This window comes from Manis pentadactyla, chromosome 4, assembly GCF_030020395.1.
Source record: "Manis pentadactyla isolate mManPen7 chromosome 4, mManPen7.hap1, whole genome shotgun sequence".
Classification (NCBI taxonomy): domain Eukaryota; kingdom Metazoa; phylum Chordata; class Mammalia; order Pholidota; family Manidae; genus Manis; species Manis pentadactyla.
This window is the reverse complement of record NC_080022.1, coordinates 47,757,442-47,783,074: the sequence shown is the minus strand read 5'-3', so window position 1 is coordinate 47,783,074 and position 25,633 is coordinate 47,757,442. Positions and strand designations below refer to the sequence as shown.

At 36.6% G+C, this 25,633-nt stretch overlaps 1 protein-coding gene across 1 annotated transcript in view; it reads left to right on the top strand.

The window, feature by feature from the left end:
- The window catches only part of OMA1 (OMA1 zinc metallopeptidase), a 73,377-nt gene that overhangs the window by 28,179 nt on the left and 19,565 nt on the right, over positions 1–25,633 (top strand). The window contains exon 8 of the mRNA XM_036911231.2: positions 25,132–25,281. Within this exon, the coding sequence (XP_036767126.2) occupies positions 25,132–25,281 (150 nt within the window). The remainder of the gene's footprint in view (positions 1–25,131; positions 25,282–25,633) is intronic.

The window sequence follows — 25,633 nt, the reverse complement described above, 5'->3', positions numbered from 1 at the left end:
ATTTTTTTATGTCAATTTTCTTAAGTTGTTTAAAATTTTAATATTGGTGTAAAGTTGTTTTAATATTCTCTTACTGTATCTTTAATGTCTGAAGAATATCTGCATTCTACAGATTTTTAAAATATTTTTCATTGAAATGCAGTTGATATACAAAGTTACATTGGTTCAGATGTACATGGTGATTTGATAATTATATACATTACTAAATGCTTACCACAATAAGTGTAGTTACTATCTGTCACCATGCAAAGATATTACAATATTATAGACTTATATTTCCTATGCTGTACTTCCATCACTGTGACTAATTTATTTTATAATTTGAAATTTATACCTCTTTATCTCCTTCACCTGTTTCATTCATTTCTCTATCTCCCTTTCCCTATGGTAACCAATAGTAAGTGAAATCATATGGTATTTGTCTTTCTCTGTCTGACTTATTTCACTTAGCATAATACCCTCTAGGTCCATCCATGTTTTTGCAACATGGTGTATATATATGCAACATGGTGTATACATACACACACACACACACACACACACACACACATATGTATCTTTAACACATCTTTATCCATTCATCTATCGATGGATACTTAGTTTGCTTCTGTATCTTGGCTATTGCAAATAATGCTGCAGTGAATATTGGTGGTGCATGTATCTTTCTGAATTGGTGATTTTTGTTTTCTTTGGGTAAATTCCCAGAAGTGGGATTGCTGGGTTGTATAGTATTCCTGTTTTTAGTTTTTTTAGAAACCTCCATATTGTTTCCATAGTGGCTGCACCAATTTACATTCCTACCAACAGTGTGTGAGGTTTTCCTTTTCTCCACATCCTCACCAACACTTGTTATTCCATTTTGACTAGTGTGAGGGGCTGTCTCATTGTGGTTTTGATGTACACTTCCCTGATAATTTGTGATGTTGGGCATCTTTTCATGTGCCTGTTGGCCATCTGTATGTCTTCTTTGGAAGAATGTCTATTTAGTTTCCTTGTCTATTTTTTAATTGGATTCTTTTTTTTCATGTTGATGTGTATGAGTTCTTTCTATATTTTGGATATTAGCCCCTTACTATGTCATTTGAAAAATATTCTCTCATTCAATAGGCTGTCTTTTCATTTTGTTGATAGTTGAGTTTGCTGTGCAGAAGACTTTTGTTTGATGTAGTCCAACTTGTTTATTTTTTATTGTTTCCCTTGCCTGGGGAGACATACCCAGAACAGAAAATTACCACTGCTCATGTTCAGAAGTTTACTGCCTGTGTTTTCTTCTAGGAGTTTTATGGTTTCAGGTCTTATATTTAGGTCTTTAATCCATTTTGAGTTTATTTTTGTGTATGGTATAAGAAAGTGTCCCAGATTCATTATTTTGCATATAGCTGTCCAGTTTTCCCAACACCATTTACTAAAGAGACTGTCTTTCCCCCATTGCATATTCTTGCCCCATTTGTAATAGATCATTGGTCATATAAGTATGGGGCATGTATTTCTGGGCTCTTTATTCTCTGTAGTATATTTTAAATGTTTTCTTTGTTCCTGATATTATTGATACATGCCTTGTCTTTTTGCTAGATTTTAACACTTTTATTAATCTTTTCAAAAAGGTCTTTTGGCTTACTTTCTCTATTCTGTTTGTTTTATATTATTTCAATTGCTGTTTTATTTCCTTTTGCTTTGGGTTTTATCCACTATTCTTTTTCCTAACTTCTTAAGATGGACATTTATGTCATTGATTTGTCATTTTCTCTTCTAATATGTACATTTAAATTTTTACATTTTCCTCTCAGAACATCTTTGTCATATTGCAAGTGTTGTCTGACATGTTATTTTTTTTTCAGTTTAAAATAAATTCTGGTTTTTATTGTAATTTCTTTGACCCTTGGGTTATTTAGAAGTGTATTGCTTAGTTTCTGAACATTTGATGATTTTATAGTTACTTTTTGTTTTTTATTTCTAGCTTGATTATATTCTGATTGTAAAATGCTGAATAATTCGGATCCTTTGAAATTTGTGGGTTTTGTTTTATGGCTCAGCATGTGATCAGGTTTGTTAAAAGGGTATGCATTTGAAAGTGGATTCCACCATTGTGGCTACAGTGTTCTGCATATGTCAGTTTTATCAAGTTTGTCAATCTTTCTCTTGTTTCAGATCACCTTTATCCTTGTGAATATTTTTCTCTGCTTTTTTTTGCTAGTAATTAAGAGATTTGTTAGTCTCATTATGGTTGTGGATTTTCTATTTCTCAATTCTATTTTTGCTTTGTAATTTTAATGCTATTATTAGCATACACATCTAGGATTGTTAGATCTTACTGGTTAGATTGATCCTTTTCTCAATATGAAATCTTTCTTTGTCTCTATTAATGCTTCTTATCCAAAGAAATCTTTATGATTATGGATTTGTTTTATAATTTCTTGACTTACTAGTTTTAGGCATTGATTTCTTGTTATGGTCAATATAGTCTTTTATACTAATGATTTTACATACTTATTTGATATCCGTATTCCTCCTTGGTTAAGTATTGTTCAAGTTTTTTCCAATATTCTAATTGGATTTTTTTCTCCTTACTATTGGCTTTAGAGTGTTCTTTCTATATTCTATTTGTTATTTGTTGGATATGTGATTTGAAACAGTTTTTCCTTATAAGTGACTCATTTTTTCTTTCTCTTAACAGTTTTTTCCCATAGAGCAAATGTTTTAATTTTGATGTAATCCAGTTTAAGAAACCTCCAAGGAAACTTTACACCAATGTCTGAAGTGAGCTTCTTTATTTTACTTTACTCCACAAATTCCAGCCACTCCTGCAGCCCTAATCTTCTGTCTCCTGACTCCTCAGCTCACTCAAGGTCACCATGCTCTGCTTAGGTTCTGTCTGTCTCTGTTGTGGTGAGGAAACTGTCCCTAGACAGAGAATAGGGGCAACTCTGGGGATCATATTATGTGTTTTTCTTCTCTCAAGGGTCACAGTTTTGTCCTGCCTATTATCCAGTACTTGAGAACATTTGCCTTATGTATTCTGTCCAGTTTTATATTTATTTATGGTGGGAAGAGAAGCCTGGTATCAGTTACTCTTATTATGCAGGAAGTGTATAAATCCCCAAATGTGTGATTCATAATTGTGTATATTTTATAAGAAGACACTGAGAAACTTTTCAGATACTCTTTATGCATAGGTTGGGAGAGTGGACTTCACTGTAAGATTATAGGGCAATGAGCTGGCTCTTTCAGAGCTTCCTCATGGAATACATATAGGCCATTTCTCTGTGGCTCTTGAAATGTCTTTGCAGAAGAATCCTGTAAAACTGGCTGTCATTGGTTAGAGGATGAGAGCAGAGAGGGAGGTGGGGGTTTGCCCATTCATTATGAGACTCTTACTTAACTCTCTATTTGACCCTTGTACTTCAGCCCTTCTTCCCTGGGTGCGAAATACTGAACCTTTCTGTCCCCACAGTATGCGGGTGTCAGTCAGCTGCCAAAGAAGCAATATAGTGTGATAATAGTGATAGTGAGTGAGCTCAGGAGCTAAGCTGCCTGGGTTTGAGAATCTGCTTTGCTAGACTAGAGTACTAGCTGGGTGATCTTGGGAAGTTGTCTATCCTCTCTTTATCAGTTTTCCTGATTTGTAGGATAGGAACAATAATAAGACCTATATCATAGATTTAATCCTGTTCAAGTCCAAAGAGTATCTTATAATCATTTATATTAAAATATTTGCCTATTATTTTTGTTTTTCTACTTCATAAGAATTTCAAACCTAATATATCCAGTATTAAATTCTGATTTCCCTCACACTTATCTCCTTTTCCTAATAAATATACCACCTCCTAGTCAGTTACTTTTGGAAAAAGAGTACCCCTTAGTATCTTCCTCTTCTTTATCATTTACATGTAAAATCTTTCACCAAGTCCTGGTAGCTCTAGCAATAGAATGTATCTCAATATGTTTCCGTCTCCCCTATTAGCATCTTTTACTATGTGGACTTCTGTGCCAGCCTCATTATAGCAGTCATGAACTCCAGCTATACCCCTCTCCATTCCATTCTCCACCCCGCAAGTTCCAGTAAGCTGGATACTCACTTTGCCAAGCTAAGACTGAAATGAATATTGGCCTGTATTCAACACCAGATTTTTCAGTTGCTAGTCTGACTAACCCCCTATTTCTAATTGACACATTCTTTTTCGTATTTGTTAAACATAAGCAATTAGAAGACAGATCTTTGAGACCAAGGTACCACCAGTCTCTTTAAATTGATGTATATAGCTCTTCTTTGACCTATTATGCTGATTTTTGTTTACTAATTCAACATATATTTAGTGTGTGCCTGCTATTTGCCAGGATGTAGGGATACAAGATACCTTTATGGAGGTCAGAATTTGAATAAGAGACATATTCAACAAATGATTTTTATAGTGTGAAGTATTATGATAGAGATACATAGGATTCCCTGGAAGAATATAGCAGAGATACAACATTATGTAGGGATCAGGAAAACTTAGTCTAGAGATTAGATTAAGAAAGAAATATTTAAAGTAGAGATCTGAAACATAAGTAGTAATTATCCTGGTGAAGATGTTTTTAGCATGGTGGACAGCATGTTCAAAGGCAAGAGAATGGCCTAGTCCAGAAGTTGAAAATACAGTGTGTCTAAAAGGAGATAGAGTTCAAGAGTACCAGTGGCAAGAGATAAAACTGAAAGCTGGGTAAAAACTTTTTCGTTAGCAATTTTAAGGATTTTATACCTTATCTTGTAGACCTTCGACCTCGGACTCTAGAGTCAGACAGACCTGTGTTAGAACTCATATCCTCTACATGACTGTAGGCAAATACTTCACCTCTTCAACTCTGTTTTCTAGTCTGAAAAAAATGGGAATAATGCTGGTACCTACCTCAAAGGGTTATTTTGAGTATGCTGGACTTGATTCTTAATTGTACCTTGTGTTTTTTTTTTTTTTTTGGACATTGATACATCAGACTCCCTTGACTTCTTGACATTTAATATTCATATCACATAACATAATTCTCTTATTCCTAATTCTGTCCTTATGAGGCAGCCTTCTGATTATAGCCTGGCTTCCTTTGTACCATGCCTAAAAGTGAGGATGCATGCTGACTTAAGGACACAAGTGCTCTGTGCCTTTGGTAGTTTTGGCTGTTATAGTTATTGTCTTAAGTTAATAAGTTGACATTCTAATTTTATGCCAGTCCTGTGAACTTGGTCAGTGGGAAACTGTTCCTGAAAGATGGATCTGTTGGTTATGTGCTGTCCAATTAGATTTATGAGCTTTTAAGGCCAATGGCTAAACAGATTATGGAAAATTCATTAAAATCAAGTTATTTATGAGGGTTCTTTCAAAATAGAAAGCTTGTTTGCCTTACAGTGCTCTCTACTGCTCTGCTGTTGAGTGTGAGTTTATTTTGTATATTTACATTTTTATAGTTTTAAATTTTCATTTATAACATAATTTATCCTTATATAAATTATCAGAATGACTAATATAGAGTTAGTAAAAACTAGTAGGACTGAAATGTGACTTAAGCACAGAATAACATCTAGCTCTCCATTTATCAGATGACAAAAAGATTTCCTGTTGAGTATTTGATTTTGTTTTGTGTATATATTCACCTGACACTTTAAAGAGAATTTGATACTTTATATTCATTTATAGAAATGACCTTTACTTATTTTATTTCACAAACAACTTAATCATTCATTTTTGTTTTGGGGTATCTGTTTCTTAAATAGTCAAAAAGAAAACTAGTTTTCTTTCTGTGGTTCTAAACCAGGGGGCAGCCCTTTTAGGAGGGCACAGTATATGATTGTTTTTGATTGTCACATTGATTGGGGTGGGGATTACTCGTGTTTAATGGTGGCTGGCAGTGGGTTGAGATGTGAGGAATGTTAAATCTCCTGTAGTGTCCTGGAGAGCTCTCCAGAGGGACAAATTGTCCAGCCCCATAAGCTTTTAAGTGCCCCTGTTGAGGGACACTGCCAGCTATTTTTCTTCAAGTCGCCTGAATAACTATGCAGGTAGCACCATCTAGTGAGAGAAATAGGTAATAAGCAAAGTCTACTTACATTACAGAAGTAACAGAAAATTCAAAATTTTAAACTTTCTGTGAAATGAGAGGTTATAGAATCATAGACATCTGCAGTAGGAAAGAAGATTGGAGATAGTATAATCTACCTTCTACTTTTACAGATAAGGAAATTAGGGTTCAAAGAGTTGAAATGATTTGTCCAGTAACATATACGTAGTAGCAGGATCCTAGGTTTGAATCCATGTCTCAAGTGTTTAACAGGTTGGTAATCTGAGCCTTTGTTATATAGCAAACTGACTGTCTTTGTATTCTATTTGGGTTAATATCTTAGGTACTTTGCCTAGTGATTTATTTAAGAAAGAGAAAAACAGTAAGTGAGGAGAACATCTCATTTATTAGGTGTGTTATAAAGTAAACTCTCATAATGCATACATTATGCATTATGTTTTATTTTGAGTGTAATTTTGTGTTACCTAGAGTCTTTTGTCTATTCGTTTAATTTTTTAGTTGCTGTGATTTTAGCTCTTTTCAGTCTAATGATAAAACTTTAGAGAAAAAATATATATGTGACATTTTATTAAAAGTTAACTTATTGTATCAATTGATGTACTGACATGCCAGCAACCAAAAGATGCAAAAAACTTTGAAATGAATTACAAAATAATGAAAGTCTCTCCCTTTCTCCTCTTCGTTATTATACATAAAATAATTAGGTAAGTCAAGCTCATTTTTTTATTTTCCTTCTTTTTATGAAGGATTGGCACATATTGGGAATGGCTTAGCTGAAATCATTTTGAGGTTATTACACTCAGTTGGAAAAGAACAATTTTTAATTATTGACTAGATGCATGTTGTTTAGATGAGAGATGATTACAAAAGATACTGAACTTCAACAAGTAAGTCATCAGTGGTATTGGGATAAAGAACCTATGGAAGTGAGAGACTGAAATGAATCAGTTCCTTGGGAGATGATCAAAATGATGACAGTAGTGCTGATAACACTGATGGTGACGATGACAACAATCATAGTAATGGTTGTTAACATTTCTGAAATGTTTTCGCATTGGGAAATGTTCATTTGTACTACTTATACTACTGTTCTCCTATGCATATCATATCCCACTGAGTTTCTAATTGAATAGTAGCAAATTCTTTGTCAATTAATATGTCCCTTAATGCATATTCATGCATATTGATATTATAGGCTCAATTAAACTAGATCCTTTAGCTGTAAATTCATGACATCATCACATGACCAAATCTAGCAACCTTCAATATAACCATAGGCCTCTGGTTGTTCACCAGGGAAAAGGAAAAGTAGAAATGGTATCTACTGTGTTTTGGATTCTGGGCTGGCTACTTTTCAAGAGTTATCACCCTTAATCCTAATGTTCCACCACTTTAATTTCATCTTTACAGATGTATCTGAGTCGTGGAGACTAAGAGACTAAATTATTGGCCTAAGATCACAAACTCTGGGTCAGCTTGGGTTCATACTGTGTCTTTGTTACTCATCAGCTATGTCACCTTTGGTCAGTTACTTGACCTCTGTGAGCCTTCTTTGATTTATAAAATGAGTGTAGTAATAATACCTCATGAGGTGTTACGATGGCTAAATGAATTAATATAATGAATATTTATAATATACTTAGAATAATAGTATCATATAACATATTAACTAAACAAAATTTTTAGGGAACTAAACATATTTTTTTATGTTTTCCTGGCTAATTAAGGCCATTACTCATTTTAAGAAGGAAGTGTTTGGAAAGTGTTGCATCCTTATTTTATGTACTTCCAGACACTTGATAAATAAAAGTTCCTTACTTTGCCATTACTTTTATTGAGGCATGTGAGTTAGGTTTGTGATAGACTGAATATTTATTTTGAAAATATTTCCTGCTTCTGTGAGTTTAACTATTTTAAATACCTTGTTTGTCCTTTTGTGTTTGACTTATTTCACTTAGCATAATGTCCTTAAGTTTCATCCATATTCTTGCATGTGGCAGGATATCATTTTTCTTAAAAACTGAGTAAGATTCCATTGTGTGATTATGCCACATTTCTTCATCCGTTTTTCCGCTGGTAGACATTTAGGTTGTTTTTGCCCTTGGCTGTTATGAATAGTGCTGCAGTGAACATGGGGAGTGCCAGTATTTCTTTGAGATCCCGACTTCAGTTCTTTTGGATAAATACCTATAAGCTGGGTCATATATAGTTCTATTTTTTATTTTTTGAGGAACCTACATGCCATTTTTATAGTGGCTACACCACTTTACATTTCCACTGACAGTGTACCAGGGTTCCAATTTCTTCACATCCTTGCCAACTTTTATCTTTTTTTTTGGTAAGTTATATCCTAAGAGATATGAGGTGATGTATCTCATTGTGATTTTGATTTGCACCTCTATTGAGATGATCATGTTATTTTTATCCTTCATTCTGTTAATGTAGTATATCACATTAATTGATTTTTTTTGTATGTTGGACTATCCTTGTATCCTAGGGATAAATCCCACTTCATCATGGTGTGTGATCTGTTAATGGGTTTTTGTATTTAATTTGCTGGTATTTTGTTGAGGTTTTATATCTATGTTCATCAGGGATATTGGTCTCTAGTTTTATTAGTGTCTTTGTCTAGCTTGATATCAGGCAATGCTGACCTCTTAAAATGAGTTTGGAATTGTTTGCTTCTCATCAGTTTTTTTGGACAAATTTGAGAAGAATTTACATTGAATCTTCTTTAAATGTTTGGTAAAATTCACCTGTGAAGTCATCTGGTCCTGAGATTTTCTTTGCTGAGATATATATATATATATATATATTTTTAATTACTGATTCAGTCTCCTTACTAGTTTTAGGTCTGTACAGATTTTCTACTTCTTCATGATTTGACCTCAGTAGATTGTATTTCTCTAGGACTTATCCATTTCTTCTGGTTTATCTAGTTCATTGGCATATGGTGGCTCATAGTAATCTCTTATCCTTTTTATTTCTGTGGCTTCCATTGTAATGATTTTCTTTTATTTATGACTTTATTTATTTGAGTATCCTTTCTTTTTTTCTTAGTCTAGCTAAAGGTTTGCCAACTTTATCTTTTCAAAAAATCAGCTCTTAGTTCATTGATTTTTTTTCCTATTGCTTTTCTATTCTCTTTCCTGTTTATTTCTGCTATAATTTTTATGATTTCCTTCTGATAACTTTGGGCTTGATTTGTTCTTTTTGTAGTTCATTGAAGTGTAAAGTTAGATTGTTAATTTGAGATCTTTTTTAATGTAGACATTTATTCCCTTTTAATACTGCTTTTGCTGCATATACGTTTTAGTATTTTGTTTTTTGTCTCAATATACTTTCTAATTTCTCTTTTGATGTCTTCCCTTACCCATTGGTTTTTCAGGAGTGCTATTTAATTTGTGCATATTTGTGAATATTCGGTTTTTCTTCAGCTGTTGATTTCTAGTTCCATTTCACCATGGCTGGAAAAGATACTTGTTTTGTAACCTAACATGTGATCTATCCTGGAGAATGTTCCATGTGTGCTTGAGAAAATGTGCAGATATTCAGTGGAATGTTCCAATTATGTCTGTTAGATACATTTGGTCTGTAGTGTTGTGTAGTGTTGTTCAAGTCCACTGTTCCCTTATTAATTTTCTTCCTGGATATTCTATCCATTTTGGAAAGAAGGGTCTTGCAGTCTCCTACTATTATCATACTGTTGTCTGTTTTCTCCCTCATTTCTGTAAATGTTTGCTTTATATATTTAGATGCTCTGATGTTGGATGCATATATATAATTGTTATATCTTCCTGGTTTATTTATCCTTTTATCATTATATAAATGTACTTTTTCCTCTTGTGGCAGTTTTGTCTTAAAGTTTACTTCGTTTGGTATAAGTACAGTCACCCTTACTCTCCTTTGGTTACCATTTGCCTGGAATACCTTTTTCCAGACCTTCACTTTCATCCTTTCTGTGTCCAGTTCTTTTGTCCTTTTCCTCTCTTGCTATATTTGTGTTTGTTGGTTTTTTTTGTATTGATATGCTTTAATTCCTTTTTCTTTTTCTTTTGTATATCTTTTATAGGTATTTTCTTTGTGATTATCCATGTGGCTTACATAAAATGTAATTATAATTGTCTATTTGAAGCTGATAACAACTTCAGTTACATACAGAAACTTTACACTTTTACTTTTCCTCCCCCCACACTCTGTGATTGATGTCACAATTTACATAATTTTATATTGTATGCCCTTAGCATATTCTTACAGTTATACCACTTTAATACTACTGACTTTAATACTAGAATTAAAATGATTTATTTACTAATATTACAGTATTCTGTATTTGTCTGTATATTTACTTTTACCTGTGAGTTTTATACTTTCAAACTTTCATATTGCTGTTCATAGTCCTTTGGCTTTAACTTGAAAAACTCCCTTTAGTATTTCTTGTAAGGTAGGTCTATTGGTGGGAACTCTCTCAGCCTTTGTTTGAGGAAGTCTGTCTCCTTCATTTTTGAAGGATAGTTTTGAGAGTATTAGTTGGCAATTTTTTTCTTTCATTGCTTTGATTATATATCATCCCACTCCCTTCTGGCCTGCAAGGTGTTTGCAGAGAAAACTGATAGTCTTATGGGAGTACTCTTGTACATACAACTCACTAGTCTCTTGCTGCTTTCAAAATTCTCTTTGACTTGCCATTTAATTATAATGTGTCTAGGTGTTGATTTCTTTGAGTTCATCTTTTTTGGAATACTTTGGGCTTCATGGATCTGTATATCCATTTCCTTCCCTAGAAATAGGAAGTTTTCAGCTCTTATTTATTTGAAAAAATTTCTGGCCCCCTTTCTCTCTCCCCTCCTTTTGGAATTTCTGTATTCCATATATTGGTTTGTTGCCTCATGTCCCATAAATTCCTTAAGCTTTCTTCACTCTGTCTCTATTTGTTTCTTTTTTCTCCTCTGACTGGATAATTTCATGACTTGTCTCCAACTTCACTGATCTTTATGGATCTAGTCTGCTGTTGAACCCTTCTAGTAAATTTTTCAGTTTATTTTTTGTATTCTTTAGCTTCAAGATTTGTTTGGTACTTTGTAATATTTTCAATCTCAGTTGCAGTACTCACATTGGTCATGTATTTCTCCTGACCTGGATGAGCATCTTTATTGGGGTTAGTTTGAATTATGTCAGGTAAATCATATATCTGTTTCATAGTTTTGGTTTCTGGAGATATAACTCGTTCCTTTGGGGCATATTTCCCTGTTTCCTCATTTTTCTTGATTCTTTTTGTTGGTTTCTTCACTTTAGGAAAAACAACCACCTTTTTCAGTCTTCATGGATTGGTCTTGTACAGAAGATCCTCACCAATCAGCCCAGCCTGAGATTTTAGGGGTCTCTAAGCCTTTGTGCTAATCCAAACCCTTGTCTTTTTTCTTAGGGGTCTCCAATCATCTAAAGTATGCTGGGTCTTGTCAGTATTCTGCCATAGGTGAGACAGTAGCCAAGTACCTTGCTCAGCTTCCAGAAATATTGGAACATGTGGTTCACCTCTATTCTCAGGGAGGAGAAGCTGGGATCTGGGACTTTCTGCCTGCTCATTACTTACTGAGGTGGGAAGGAGGGGCTATGGTGACTCCTTTTGTGCTAGTTCAAACTGCCATCTTTGTTCTCACTGGTCCCTAGGCATCTAGTGTATGCTGAATTTTGTCTGTGCTCTGACAAAAAGCAGAAGCCAGTCCTTTGGGAAGCCCTGGAAAAGTTGAAACACTGGATATGTAGCCCAGCTCTTTCCCTCTCTAGGGAGAGGCTGGGAACTGAGGTTTGCTTCTGATTGTGTGGCACTATATTGAGGGTAAGTACTATGGCAATAAGCTGTTTCATATTTTCTACTGGCTTTAATGTGACTGGTTTCATACTTGCCCAGAGTTCAGGAACCCCTGAACTAGATTCTGGATTCTTCACAAAGGGAATTTGTGTGTTACTGAATCAGTGTGTTGGCTATGGAAAGAAGAGTCCAGTGCTTCTCATTCCAACATCTTGCTGATGTTGCCTTTGTATCCTAAATATCTTAAGCTACTGAGTCTTAATTTGTGCCCTAACATATGGGTCTATCTAGGAGGATGTCCCATATCTCCTTAAGAAGAATGTGTGTGCTGTTGTTTTGGGATAGAGTATTCTGCGTATGTCTGTTAGATCTAGTTGGTTTATTGTACCTTGCAATCTTAAAGGACTTGAATAGCCAAAACAATCTTGAAAATGAAGAGCAAGACTGGAGGACTCAACACTTCTTGGTTTCAAAACTTACTGCAAAGCTATAGTAATCAAAATAGTGTAGTATTGGCAGAAGAGACATATAGACTGATGGAATAGAATACAGAGCCCAGAAATGCAACCTCCTGTATATGATCAAATGATTTTTTGATAAGGGTGGAAAATAGTTGAATGAAAGTCTTTTCAATAAACAGTGATGGAAGAACTAGAAATCTACATGCGAAAGAATAAGTTGGACCCTTAAGTAACACCGTATTCAAAAATGAATTCAAATGGATTAAGTATCTAAGACCTAAAACAATAAGACTTAGAAAAGAGCATAGGACAAAAGTTTTACAACATTCGATTTAGTAATGATTTCGTGGATATTATACTAAAGGCACAGGTAATGAGAGAAGAAATAGACAAATTGAACTTCCTGAAAATTAAGCATTTTTGTTTATCGAAAGAGCCCATCCACAGAGTAGAAAGACAACTCACAGAATGGGAGGAAATATTTGCAAATTGTATATCTGATAAGGGATTAATATCAGACTATATAGACAACTTCTAAAGCTCAACAACAAAAAATCTGATTACAAAATGGGTGAAGCTTGAGTGAACATTTCTCTAAAGAAGATATATGAATGGCCAATAAGCACATGAAAAGATGCTCAAAATTGCTAATCATTAGATAATGCAAGTCCAAAACTACAATGATATACTACATCATAGCCATTGGGATGGATACTATCAAAATAACAGAAAATTTTTCTTTTCAGCTTTCCGTTTTTATTTTTTTTAATTGAAGTATAGTTGATACACAATATTATACTGGTTTCAGATGTACAATGTAGTGATTCAACAATTAAACACATTGCAAAATGCTTGTAACAATAAGAGTAGTTACCAACTATCACCATATGAAGATATCAAAATATTACTGACTATATTCCCTATGTTCTACTTTCCATTTCCATGACTGACTGACTGACTTATTTATTTATTTGTTTGTTTGTTTGTTTGTTTGTTATTAAGCTATCATTGATATACAATCTAATGCTCAGGTTTCATATGAGCAACATTGTGGTTACTACATTACCCCCTATTATCGACTCCTACCACATACCCCATTGTAGTCACTGTCCGTCAGCCTAGTAAGATACTGTTGAGTCACTACTTGTCTTCTCTGTGATATACTTCCTTCCCTGTGCCCCCCATATTATCTGTACTAATCATAATACCCTATAATTCCCTTATGCCTCCCTTCCCACCCACCCTCCCCAACCCCTTTCCCTTTGGTAACCGCTAGTCCATTCTTGGGTTCTGTGAGTCTGCTGCAGTTTTATTCCTTCAGTTTTTGCTTTGTTGTTATAGTCCACAGATGAGTGAAATCATTTGGTATTTGTATTTCTCCACCTGGCCTATTTCACTGAGCATAATACCCTCTAGTTCCATCCATACTGTTGCAAATGGTAGGGTTTGTTTTCCTCTTATGGCTGAATAATATTCCATTGTGTATATATAACACATATTCTTAATCCATTCATCTACTGATGCACACTTAGGCTGCTTCCATTTCTTGGCTATTGTAAATAGTGCTACGATAAACATAGGGGTGCATATGTCTTTGAATCTGTGATCCTGTTGTCTTTGGGTAAATTCCTAGCAGTGCAGTTCCTGGGTCAAATGGTATTTCTATTTTTAGTGTTTTCAGGAACCTCCATACTGGTTTCCACAATGGTTGAACTAATTTACATTCTCACCAGCAGTGTAGGAGGGTTCCCCTTTCTCCACATCCTCACCAGCACTTGTTGTTGCTTGTCTTTTGGATGTTGGCTGTCCTAACTGGTGTGAGGTGTTATGTCATTGTGATTTTAATTTTCATTTCTCTAATGATTAGTGATGTGGAGCATCTTTTCATGTGCCTGTTGGCCATCTGAATTTCTTCTTTGGAGAAGAGTCTGTTTATATCCTCTGCCCATTTTTTAATAGGGTTACTTGCTTTTTGGGTGTTGAGGTGTGTGAGCTCTTTATATATTTTGGATGTAAGCCCCTTTCAGATATGTTGCTTTTTGTTTTACTGATGGTGTCCTTTGCCATACAGAACCTTTTTAGTTTGATGTAGTCCCAATTATTCATTTTGCTTTTGTGTCCCTTGCACGGGGAGATATGTTCATGGAGAAGTTGCTCATGTTTATATTCAAGAGAGTTTAGCCTATATTTACCTCTAAGAGTTTTATGGTTTCATGACGTACATTCAGGTCTTTGATCCATTTCGAGTTTACTTTTGTGTATGGAGTTAGACAGTAATCCAGTTTCATTTTCTTACATGTAGCTGTCCAGTTTTGCCAACACCAGCTGTTAAAGAGGCTGTCATTTCTCCATTATATATCCATGGCTACTTTATCATATATTAATTGACCATATATGCTTGGGTTGATATCTGGACTCTCTATTCTGTTCCACTGGTCTATGTGTCTGTTCTTGTGCCAATACCAATTTGTCTTGATTGCTGTGGCTTTGTAGTAGAGCTTGAAGTTGGGAAGCGAGATCCCCCTGCTTTATTCTTCCTTCTCAAGATTGCTTTGGCTATTTGGGGTCTTTTGTGGTTCCATATGAATTTTAGAACTATTTGTTCCAGTTCATTGAAGAATGCTGTTGGTATTTTGATAGGGATTGCACTGAATCTGTAGATTGCTTTAGGCAGGATGGCCTTTATTTATTTATTTATTTACTTTCAGGCTTTTCTTTTTTCTTTTTTTCTTTTTTATTAAGATATGATTGATATACACTCTTATGAAGGTTTCACATGAAAAAACAATGTGGTTACTACATTTACCCATATTATCATGTCCATACCCATACCCCAATGCAGTCACTGTCCATCAGTGCAGCAAGATGCAACAGATCCACTATTTGCCTTCTCTGTGCTACACTGTTTTCCCCATTGATCCCCCACACCATGTGTACTAAACATAATACCTCTCAATCCCCTTCTCCCTCCCTCCCCACCTGCCCTCCCACACACCTCCCCTTTGGTAACCACTAGTTACTTCTTGGAGTCTCTGAGTCTGCTATTTTGTTCCTTCAGTTTTGCTTCATTGTTATACTCCACAAATGAGGGAAATCATTTCATACTGGTCTTTCTCTGGCTTATTTCACTGAGCATAATATCCTCCAGCTCCATCCATGTTGTTGCAAATGGTAGGATTTGTTTCTTATGGCTGAATAGTATTTCATTGTGTATATGTACGACATCTTCTTTATCCATTCATCTACTGATGGACATGTAGGTTGCTTCCATATCTTGGCTATTGTAAAAAGTGCTGCAATAAACATAGGGGTGCATATGTCTTTTTGAATCTGAGAAGTTGTATTCTTTGGGTAAATTCCAAGAAGTGGGGTTCCCATGTCAAATGGTATTTCTATTTTTAGTCTTTTGAGAAACCTCCATATGGCTTTCCACAATGGTTGAACTAGTTTACATTCCTACCAGCAGTGTAGGAGGGTTCCCCTTTCTCTGCATCTTTGCCAGCATTTGCTGTTCTTAGTCTTTTCGATGCTGGCCATCCTTACTGGTGTGAGGTGATATCTCATTGTGGTTTTAATTTGCATTTCCTTGGTGATTAGTGATGTGGAGCGTCTTGTCATGTGTCTGTTGGCCATCTGAATTTCTTCTGTGGAGAGCTGTCTCTTCATGCCCTCTGCCCATTTGTTAATTGGGTTATTTGCTTTTTGGGTGTTGAGGCATGTAAGTTCTTCATATATTTTGGATGTTAACCCCTTGTCGGATACATCATTTACAAATATATTCTCTCATACTGTAGGATGCCTTTCTGTTCTGTTGATGGTGTCCTTTGCTGTACAGAAACTTTTTAGTTTGATGTAGTCCCATGAGTTCATTTTTGCTTTTGTTTCCTTTACTTGAGGAGATGCATTCAGGAAGAAGTTGCTCATGCTTATATTCAGAAGATTTTTGTCTATGTTTTCTTCTAAGAGTTTTATGGTTTCTTGACGTATATTCAAGTATTTAATCCATTTTGAGTTTACTTTTGTGTATGGGGTTAAACAATAATCCAGTTTCATTCTCTTGCATGTAGCTGTCCAACACCAGCTGCTGAAGAGGCTTTCATTTCCCCATTGTATGTCCATGGCTCCTTTATCACATATTAATTGACCCCGTATGGTTGGGTTTATATCAGGGCTCTCTAGTCTGTTCCATTGATCTATAGTTCTGTTCTTGTGCCAGTACCAAATTGTCTTGATTACTATGGCTTTATAGTAGAGCTTGAAGTTGGGAAACGAGATCCCACCTGCTTTATTCTTCCTTCTCAAGATTGCTTTGGCTATTCGGGGTCTTTTGTGGTTCCATATGAATTTTAGAACGATTTTCTCTAGTTCGTTGAAGAATGCTGTTGGTATTTTGATAGGAATTGCATTGAATCTATAGATTGCTTTAGGCAGGATGGCCATTTTGACAATATTAATTCTTCCTATCCATGAGCATGGGCTGTGTTTCCATTTATTGATATCTTCTTTAATTTATCTCATGAGTGTCTTGTAGTTTTCAGTGTATAGGTCTTTCACTTCCTTGGTTAGGTTTATTCCTAGGTATTTTATTCTTTTTGATGCAATTGTGAATGGAATTATTTTCCTGATTTCTCTCTCTGCCAGTTCATTGTTACTGTATAGGAATGCCACAGATTTCTGTGTATTAATTTTGTATCCTGCATCTTTGCTGAATTCAGATATTAGATGTAGTGGTTTTGGAGTGGATTCTTTAGGGTTTTTTATGTACAATATCATGTCATCTGCAAACAGGGACAGTTTAACTTCTTCCTTGCCAGTCTGGATGCCTTTTATTTCTTTGTTTTGTCTGATTACCGTGGGTAGGACCTCCAGTACTATGTTGAATAGAAGTGGGGAAAGTGGGCATCCTTGTCTTTTTCCCGATCTTAAAGGAAAAGCTTTGAGTTTCTCACTGTTCAGTGTGATGTTGGGTGTGGGTTTGTCATGCATGGCCTTTATTATGTTGAGGTACTTGGCCTCTATACCCATTTTGTTGAGATTTTTATCATCAATGGATGTTGAATTCTGTCAAATGCTTTTTCAGTATCTGTGGAAATAATCATGTGGTTTTTGTCCTTCTTTTTGTTGAAGTGTTGGATGATGTTGTTGGATTTTTGAATGTTGTACCATCCTTGTATCCCTGGAATAAATCCTACTTGATCATGATGTGTGATCTTTTTGATGTATTTTTTGAATTCGGTTCGCTAATATTTTGTTGAGTATTTTTGCATCTATGTTCATCAGGGATATTGGTCTGTAATTTTTGTGTGTGTGTGGTGTCTTTGCCTGGTTTTGGTATTAGAATGATGCTGACTTCTTAGAATTAGTTTGGAAATATTCCCTCCTCTTCTGTTTTTTGGAAACCTTTAAGGAGAATGGGTATTATGTCTTCTCGAAATGTCTGATAAAATTCAGTGGTGCATCTGTCTGGTCCAAGGCTTTTTTTCTTGAATAGTTTTTTGATTACTAATTCAATTTCCTTGCTGGTAATTGGTCTGTTCAGATTTTCTGTTTCTTTCTGGCTTAGCCTTGGAAGGTTGTATTTGTCTAGAAAAGTATCTGTTTCTTCTAGGTTATCCAGTTTTTTAACATATAATTTTTGGTAGTATTCTCTAATAATTTTTTTTTGTATTTCAGTGGTGTCAGTAATGATTTTTCCTTTCTCATTTCTGATTCTGTTTATGTGTATAGAGTCTCTTTTTTTCTTGATAAGTCTATTTTGTTTATTTCAAAGAATCAGCTCTTGGTTTCATTAATTCTTTCTATTGTTTTATTCTTCTCAATTATGTTTATTTCTTCTCTGATCTTTATTGTGTCCCTCCTTCTACTGACTTTGTGTCTCATTTGTTCTTCTTTTTCATGTTTCATTAATTGTTAATTTAGACTTTTGAGTTGGGATTCTTCTTCCTTCTTTAAATAGGCCTGGATTGCAATATACTTTCCTCTTATCACTGCCTTTGATGCATCCCACAGAACTTGGGTCATTGAGCTGTTATCTTCATTTGTGTCCGTATATTGCTTGATCTCTTTTTTAATTTGGTCATTGATCCTTTGATTATTTAGGAGCATGTTGTTATTAAGCCTTTATGTCCTTGTAGGCCTTTTTGTTTTCTTCGTACAATTTATTTCTAATTTAATGTCTTCGTTATCTGAGAAGTTGGTTGGTGCAGTTTCAATCTTTTTGAATTTGCTGAGGCTCTTTTTGTGGCCTATAGTATGTGATCTATTCTGGAAAATGTTTCATGTACACTTGAGAAGAATGTGTATCCTATTGCTTTTGGGTGGGGTGTTCTGTAGATGTCTGTTAGGTCCATCTGTTCTAATGTGTTCAGTGTCTTTGTCTCCTTACTTATTTTCTGTCTGGTTGATCTATCCTTTGGAATGACTGGTGTGTTGAAGTCTACTAAAATGAATGCATTGCATTCTATTTCCCCATTTAATTCTGTTAGTATTTGTTTCACATATTTGGGTGCTCCTATGTTGAATGCGTGTATTTATAATGGTTATATCCTCCTGTTGGACTGACTCCTTTATCATTATATAATGTCCTTTGTCTCTTGTGAGTTTCTGTGTTTGAAGTCTATTTTGTCTGATACAAGTACTGCAACTCCTGCTTTTTTCTCCCTATTGTTTGCTTGAAATATCTTTTTGCATCCCTTCACTTTTAGTCTTTGTATGTCTTTGGGTTTGGTGTGATTTTCCTGTAGGCATCATAAAGATGGGTCTTGTTTTTTTATCCATTCTGTAACTCTGTGTCTTTTGATTGGTGCATTCAGTCCATTTACATTTAGGGTGATTATCGATAGATATTTACTTATTGCCATTGCAGGCTTTGGATTTGTGATTAACAAAGGTTCAAGGGCAGCTTCTTTTCTATCTTACAGTCTAAGTTAACTCACTTATTATACTGTTATAAACAAAATCTGAAAATTCTTTTTTCTCTCCCTTTTTTTCCTTTCTCCTCCACTCTTTATATGTAAGATGTCATATTCTGTACTGTTTGTGTATCCCATGATTGACTTTGTGGGTAGCTGATATAATTTTGCCTTTGGTTAATAATTAATTGGTCTACTTCCTTTACTGTGGTTTTCTTTTCTCTGGTGAAAGCTATTTAGCCTTAGAATCACTTACATCTAGAGCAGTCCCTTTACAATACCCTGTAGAGATTGTTTGTGGGAGAAAAATTCCCTCAAGCTTTGCTTATCTGGGAATTGTTTAATCCCTCCTTCAAATTGAAATTATAATCTTGCTGGGTAGAGTATTCTTGGTTTGAGGCCCTTTTGTTTCATTGCCCTGAATATATCTTGCTACTCCCTTCTGTCCTGTAAGGCTTCTGCTGAGAAGTCTGGTGATAGCATGATGGGTTTTCTTTTGTAGGTGAATCTCTACATCTCCTCTACTTGATCTAATCTGCTTTTAAATCCCTCTACTGTGTGTTTCATTTCAGATACTGTATTTTTTAAGCTGTCTGTCTCCCTCTTGAATTCCTCCCTGAGTTCTTGAATATTTTTCTATAACTCCATTAGAATGCTTATGACTTTTATTTTGAATTCTTTTTCAGTAAGATTAGTGATTTCAGTTTTACTTAGCCCTCTTTCTGGTGTCTGAGGGATTTTGAATTAAACAAGGTTCTTCTGCCTTTTCATAATCCTATTGGATAGTGAGAAATACTAGGTTTGTGTAGGCAGTGCCCTCTAGTGCCCCAAATCTCTGCTCTTAGGAGCTGCCTAATACCTGGAGCGATGGCAGTGGTCGCAGGCGAGTGGTGCTGGTGCCTACCCTAAAGAGTGAGCCCTTTCCTGCTTTGCAGCTGCAGTGCCTGTCCCTCTCCCCTGTCAGCCAGTGAGCTGCATGCAGGGGGCAGCCTCTGCATTAAGCAGTGTATTTGCTATAGGTGGGGCCGCTCTCTGGCTGGTCTGGAGCAATGGTGGGGGCACCAGGTTTGCGTGCAGGTGCCGACGTGGAGGAGAAAGCTGTAGGCTGCTTATCGCGGTGGGGTCCTCAGGGCTGCATTACTGGCCAGGGGTATGGAGCGCCTGAAGCTCCTGAAAGTTCCCAAGCTCCTGGGATGAGTGTGCTGGGACGATTTTGTCCACCTTTTCCTCCTCCTGAATACTTGCCCCTTTAGCAGCCCTCTCACTGTTGGGAAGCCTTTCAAAGTGCCCGTCTTTTGTCCCAGGGCAGCTGGTTGTGGGAACTAGTTCACAGTCTTCGTCTCTGACTTAAGTTTTAGCTCCTCTAATCTCCAGAGCACCGTGCAATGGGGGTTTGTGCTCCTGGAGTAGATTTCTAGGGCTGGGTATTTAGCAGTCCTGGGCTTCTACTCCATCTCTGCTCTGATTCTCTTCTTCCTGCTGGTGAGCTGGGGTGGGGGTAGTGCTTAGGTCCTGCTGGGTCATGGTTTTATATCTTTACCTTTCTGTGAGATCTTTTCTTTTTGTAGATGTAGACCATCTGGGGCATTCTTATTTCTGGTTACTCTTTCAGGAATAGTTGTATTTCCTGTATTTCTTATTATATGTGGTTTTGGGAGGAGATTTCTGCTTTACTTCTCATGCCTCCATTTTCCCCTCTTTCCAGAATTTAAAATTTTTAATAAACTGTATGATCCACAGTGCCACTTCTGGGAGTAGTCCCCAAAGAATTTAAAGCAGGGTCTCAAAAAAGATACTTTTATACCCATGTGCATACCACAGTTACTCACAATAGTTAAAATGTGGGAGCAACTGAAGCATCCACCCTTATAAGATGTCCACTAACAGATGACTGGATAAGCAAAATGTGGTATATTTACATATGATGAAATATTATTCAGCCTCAAAAGTAAGGAAATGGTGCAATATGCTATAACATAGATGAACCTTGAGGACATTATGCTAGGTGAAATAAGCCAGTCTAAAAAGACAAATTTTGTATGCTTCCACTTACATGAGGTACTTAGAGTAGTCAAAATCATAAAGACAGAAATGGTAATGGTGGCTGCCAGGGGCTGAGGGGAGGAGAGAATGGGGAGTTATTGTTTAATAGGTCTAGAGTTTCAGTTTTACAAGATGAAAAGACCTGTGGGAATGGATGGTGGTTATGGCTGCACAAAAATGTGAATGTGTTTAATACCACTGAATTGTATACCTAAAAATGGTTAAGATGGTAAATTTTATGTGTATTTTACCACAATAAAAACAGAATTATATTGCTTTAAATACTGAGTAAAATTTACCTGGATTTCAAATTAGTTTTTCTTTTCATTATCCCAACTTTTGAAATGTTTTAATGGTGTTTGTTAAAAATGCTGTGTCATGGTAGTTGACTCATTATATCAGCAGGTGATGTTGTGTATTTGCCTTTTTGTGTGTAATAACACAATATTCTAAGGCTGATAGCACATTAAAGCTTTTTGATAGCACATTTTATTCAATACAGTGTAATTTTTTTCTTAATTGTTTAATCAAAAGTAAACTAGTTGGGAAGTGAAATATAATCACTTTTTTCCCAATCATTTCTTGAAACATAAGAAATATGAATAAATTGAACAGGCTTATAATAATATCCACTCAATCACATTATATATGATTTAGGAATAATTTGTGTTGTATTAATAAAGTTCAGAAGTAAATGTCCTGTTCCTTCTCCACTATCAAACATCCCAGTTACTCTCTTGAGGCAGCTAGTAACAGTTTCTTAAATAGCCTTCCAGAAATTATCTATGCTAAGATAAGCATATGTGTATGAGTTTTTTTTTTAATATCATTAATCTACAATTACATGAAGGACATTATGTTTACTAGGCTCCCCCCTTCACCAAGTCCCCCCCACATACCCCTTCACAGTCACTGTCCATCAGCATAGTAAGATGCTGTAAAATCAGATTCATGGTTACCAAAGGTTCAAGGTTAGCTTCTTTACTACCTTACTGTCTAACTTAACTCACTTATTGAGCTATTATAAACACAGTCTGATGATTCTTTATTTCTCTCCCTTCCTATTCCTCCTCTTCCATTCTTCAAATGTTGGGTGTTTTGTTCTGTGCTCTTTTTAGGAGCACTCCCATCTAGAGCAGTCCCTCTAAAATACCCTGTAGAGGTGGTTTGTGGGAGGCAAATTCCCTCAACTTTTGCTTGTCTGGGAATTGTTTAATCCCTCCTTCATATTTAAATGATAATCATGCTGGATACAGTATTCTTGGTTCAAGGCCCTTCTGTTCCATTGCATTAAATATATCATGCTATTCTCTTCTGGCCTGTAAGGTTTCTGTTGAGAAGTCTGATGATAGCCTGATGGGTTTTCCTTTGTAGGTGACCTTTTTTCTCTCTCTGGCTGCCTTTAATACTCTGTCCTTGTCCTTGATCTTTGCCATTTTAATTATTATGTGTCTTGGTGTTGTCCTCTTTGGGTCCTGTCTCTCGGGAGTTCTGTGTGCCTCCATAGTCTGAGCAACTATTTCCTCCCCCAGTTTGGGGAAGTTCTCAGCAATTATTTCTTCAAGGACACTTTCTATCCCTTTTTCTCTCTCTTCTTCTTCTGGTACCCCTATGATGCTGATATTTTTCCTTTTTGATTGGTCACACAGTTCTCTTAATATTGTTTCATTCCTGGAGATCCTTTTATCTCTCTCTGCATCAGCTTCTATGCGTTCCTGTTCTCTGGTTTCTATTCCATCAATGGCCTCTTGCATCTTATCCATTCTGCTTATAAATCCTTCCAGAGATTGTTTCATTTCTGTAATCTCCCTCTGGACGTCATCCCTTAGCTCTTGTATATTTCTCTGCAGCTCTGTCAGCATATTTATGATTTCTATTTTGAATTCTTTTTCAGGGAGACTGGTTAGATCTGTCTCTGCAGTTCCTCTCTCAGGGGTTGTCTGAACTATCTTGGACTGGGCTAAATTTTTTTGCCTTTTCATGGTGATTGCAGTGGCTCTAGGCAGGTTGCTGGTGTGTCAGCTGGGAGAAGAAAGTCCTTTCCTGCTTGCTGGATGCCTTGCCCTTCTCCACTGCCTGTGTCAGTTACCCACACTCATGGAGCAGCCACCGGGTTAATCCCCTAAGCTGCTGTGGGTAGGGTCTCCGTCAGAGTAGCGTGGAGCCCTGCGGGGAGTGGCAGGCACGCCAGGTGTGCTCCTCTGCGATAGTGGCGCCCCTGCAGGGCATCTGTGTGCCAGCAGCAGCCTTTGGGTCTGGCCCGGGTGGCTGTGCATTGGGCTGGGATTCCAGTCGGCTGCTGGGAGTGCGGCTGCTCCCTGTGGCACTGCTGCCGGTGCACGTGGGCCATTCCCGTGCCCCTCTGGCGCTGCCGCCACTGGCATGCACAGATAGCTCCCGGGCCGCTTGGTTGCCACCGCTGCAGGCTCGCGCAGACCTCTCCCGGCTCCTCTGGTGCCACTGCCACTGGCACTCCTGGGCCGCTCCCAGGCTGCTCAGTCGCCGCCACAGCAGGCTTGCACGAGCCGCTCCCGGTCCCCTCTGGCACCACCGGCTCACACGGCCATTCCTGGTCCCCTCTGGCACCGCTGCCCCCGGTGTGCACTGCCATTCTCCCACTACTGGGCTGGTGTGTCGGGGTCCGTGCCAGTTGGGGGAATGACTGGCAGGGTGCTTAGCGCTGTGAGGGGCTTCAGAGCTGCGCTGCCACCCAGGGGGTTAGGGTGCCTAAAGTTCCCCGAGATTCCCAGCTGCTGGCTAAGTGTGCCAGGATGATTTCGTCCAGCTGTGGGGTCCCTGTCTCTTTAAGACTTGCAAAAAGTACTTGCTTTTCTTTTGTCTCAGGGGCGCCGGTTGCGGGGACCTGCCCACAGGTTTTGCTTTTCTGTTTCTGTTCTGTAATATCCAGCACCCCATGCACTGTGTCTGCGCTCCGGGTGCAGATTTCTAGAGCTGGTTGTTTAGCAGTCCTGGGCTTTCACTCCCTCCCTATTCCGACTCCTTTCTTCCCGCCAGGTTCTGGAGTGGGAGAACGTTCGGGTCCCGCCTGGCCGCGGCTTGTATCTTACCCCCTTCATGTGATGCTGAGTTCTCGCAGATGTAGATGTATCCTGACTGTTGTACTATATCCACTGGTGTGTCTTTTAGGAATAGTTGATTTTATTGTATTTTCATAAATATATATGTTTTTTGGAGGAGATGTCCACTGAACTACTCATGCCACCATCTTCCCGTGATCTCCATGTGTATGAGTTTTTGATGGACTTGTTCACACATGCACACAAGACTCATATATCCTAGCCTAGTCTTTTAAAAAAAAGTCTAATACTCTTATAAGGAATCTTGAATGATTTAAATATGTTCTTCAGCATATATATTGAGGAAAAGTATATATGATGTGCACATCAAATATGAGTGTTTTTTTCATGTTTATTTAAAATATTTTCTTAATTATTGTAGTGGTATAGAGTTAAATTTCTATAGTACATTTTAATAACAGATTTGATTTGAAAATCTCATTTTCATGAAAGCAGAAAATTTTCATTTATGTGGAAGATTTTTGCTCTTAATACATGTTCTTACTAATTGTGATACTGAAAATAGTGGGTTATCTTTGGATGTGGGGTTGGTGGGAATTTTGTGTAGGGGAAGGGATAAGGAGGGAGGGTGAACATTCTCTTTTTGAGTAAAAATGTCATAATGTTTTATTTGATTTTTTTAAAGCAATGGGCATATTCTACCTTTATTAAAATGATGATAGAAAATATTTTTAAAACATGTAATACCATAAAGGTTAATTTTAAAAAATGTCCTCGTAACTAAGCTCATTTTGTGCTTTTATTAATTTTGATTTTAGGCTTGTATGGATGTCAGAGCCAGTTCAGTGTTTTGGCAGCAGATGGAATTTGTAGATAGCCTCCTAGGTCACCCAAAGTTACCAGAATGGTTATCTACCCACCCTTCTCATGGAAATCGAGCTGAGCACTTGGATAGATTCATACCTCAGGTGAGCTAATGTAAGGGAAGACATCATTTGTACTGTATCATTTATTTCTAATGCTTTTATTTCTTGTGCTAGAAAAACAGTTCTAGTTGTCAACTATTTTGATTATTGTAATTATGATTTATCAGTTTTCAAAGGATTTGATTGAAAAGTAAAATTCTGCTTGTTCCACAAGTCTTGGGCAATAAATTTCTGTGTACAGTTGACTTTTCTTGATGGCTAAAGTTTAACCTTTTTAGTATCATACGTTTTAATTTTAACTAATTTAGTGCAAGTCTAAATAAAACTCAAGGTATATTTTGTCAACATATTAATCATAACATAATCTTTTCTTGGTGATTTAAGATTTTTGTTA